Consider the following 770-nt stretch of genomic DNA (forward strand, 5'->3'; position numbering starts at 1 on the left):
GCCTGGCCTCCACTCCCTTGATCCCAGCTTCACACATTAGCTACTGCAGGTTCACTCACCTCTTCTTCAGGAACTCCAAATTTACGCAAGAGCTGTTTGGCATTTTTGAGAGAAAGACGCCGGAGATCAGCATCTGTCCCTGTCACTGTCTTCTTCACTGGTTGTGGCTCCTTATCATCCTGCTCCAAGAAGAACACTGCTGTGAATCTCCCCACATGTGCCAGCATTTCCTGTACTTATACCCTGACATCCTCTCTCTACCCAAGCCCAATTGGCCTAGATTTCCAGCTACCCTTTCCGGTCCCACTCCAGCCTTGGGCATAGATTTACCTTCTGTTGGGTTGGCTTGTTTGGGATCTTTACGTAAGAGAATCCTTCACCACACCCTGTAGGATCTGCTACCCCAGTCACTTCCAAAAGACACTTCCCCTTCATCGCAGCAATGAAGGCTCGCGTGGTGTTCCAAGGAGCTGTGCGCACCTGCCAGAAAGGAGAATAACATGACATCATGCCTCTGCCACTTCGCAGAAAGACACCCTGGTCCTTCTCATTTTTGGTCCCACGAAAGACTCAAGCAAATTAAACAGTCTTAATAAAGTTTTCTAGTATAAATTACAGAGTTTTACAGACAAGACCGACAATCACCGAAGCACATCTGAGCTGTCCTCGCTGACAGCAGAAAGACCTGGGATCATACAATGTGCAATGAACAGATGCACCAGCATTCCCCAACATGCTGAACACTCCACACCTGTATCACCACCTCTGCT

General features: G+C 48.6%; 1 protein-coding gene across 1 annotated transcript in view; it reads right to left on the minus strand.

Moving 5' to 3' along the window:
* The window catches only part of TAF1 (TATA-box binding protein associated factor 1), an 83,063-nt gene that overhangs the window by 38,673 nt on the left and 43,620 nt on the right, over positions 1-770 (minus strand). The window contains exons 20-21 of the mRNA XM_019521235.1: positions 331-480; positions 60-179 (exon numbers count right to left, since the gene is read on the minus strand). Coding sequence (XP_019376780.1) covers positions 60-179; positions 331-480 — 270 coding nt within the window. The remainder of the gene's footprint in view (positions 1-59; positions 180-330; positions 481-770) is intronic.

The sequence above is a fragment of the Gavialis gangeticus genome, unplaced genomic scaffold (genome assembly GCF_001723915.1).
Source record: "Gavialis gangeticus isolate Ggan-Ray unplaced genomic scaffold, GavGan_comp1, whole genome shotgun sequence".
Lineage (NCBI taxonomy): Eukaryota > Metazoa > Chordata > Crocodylia > Gavialidae > Gavialis > Gavialis gangeticus.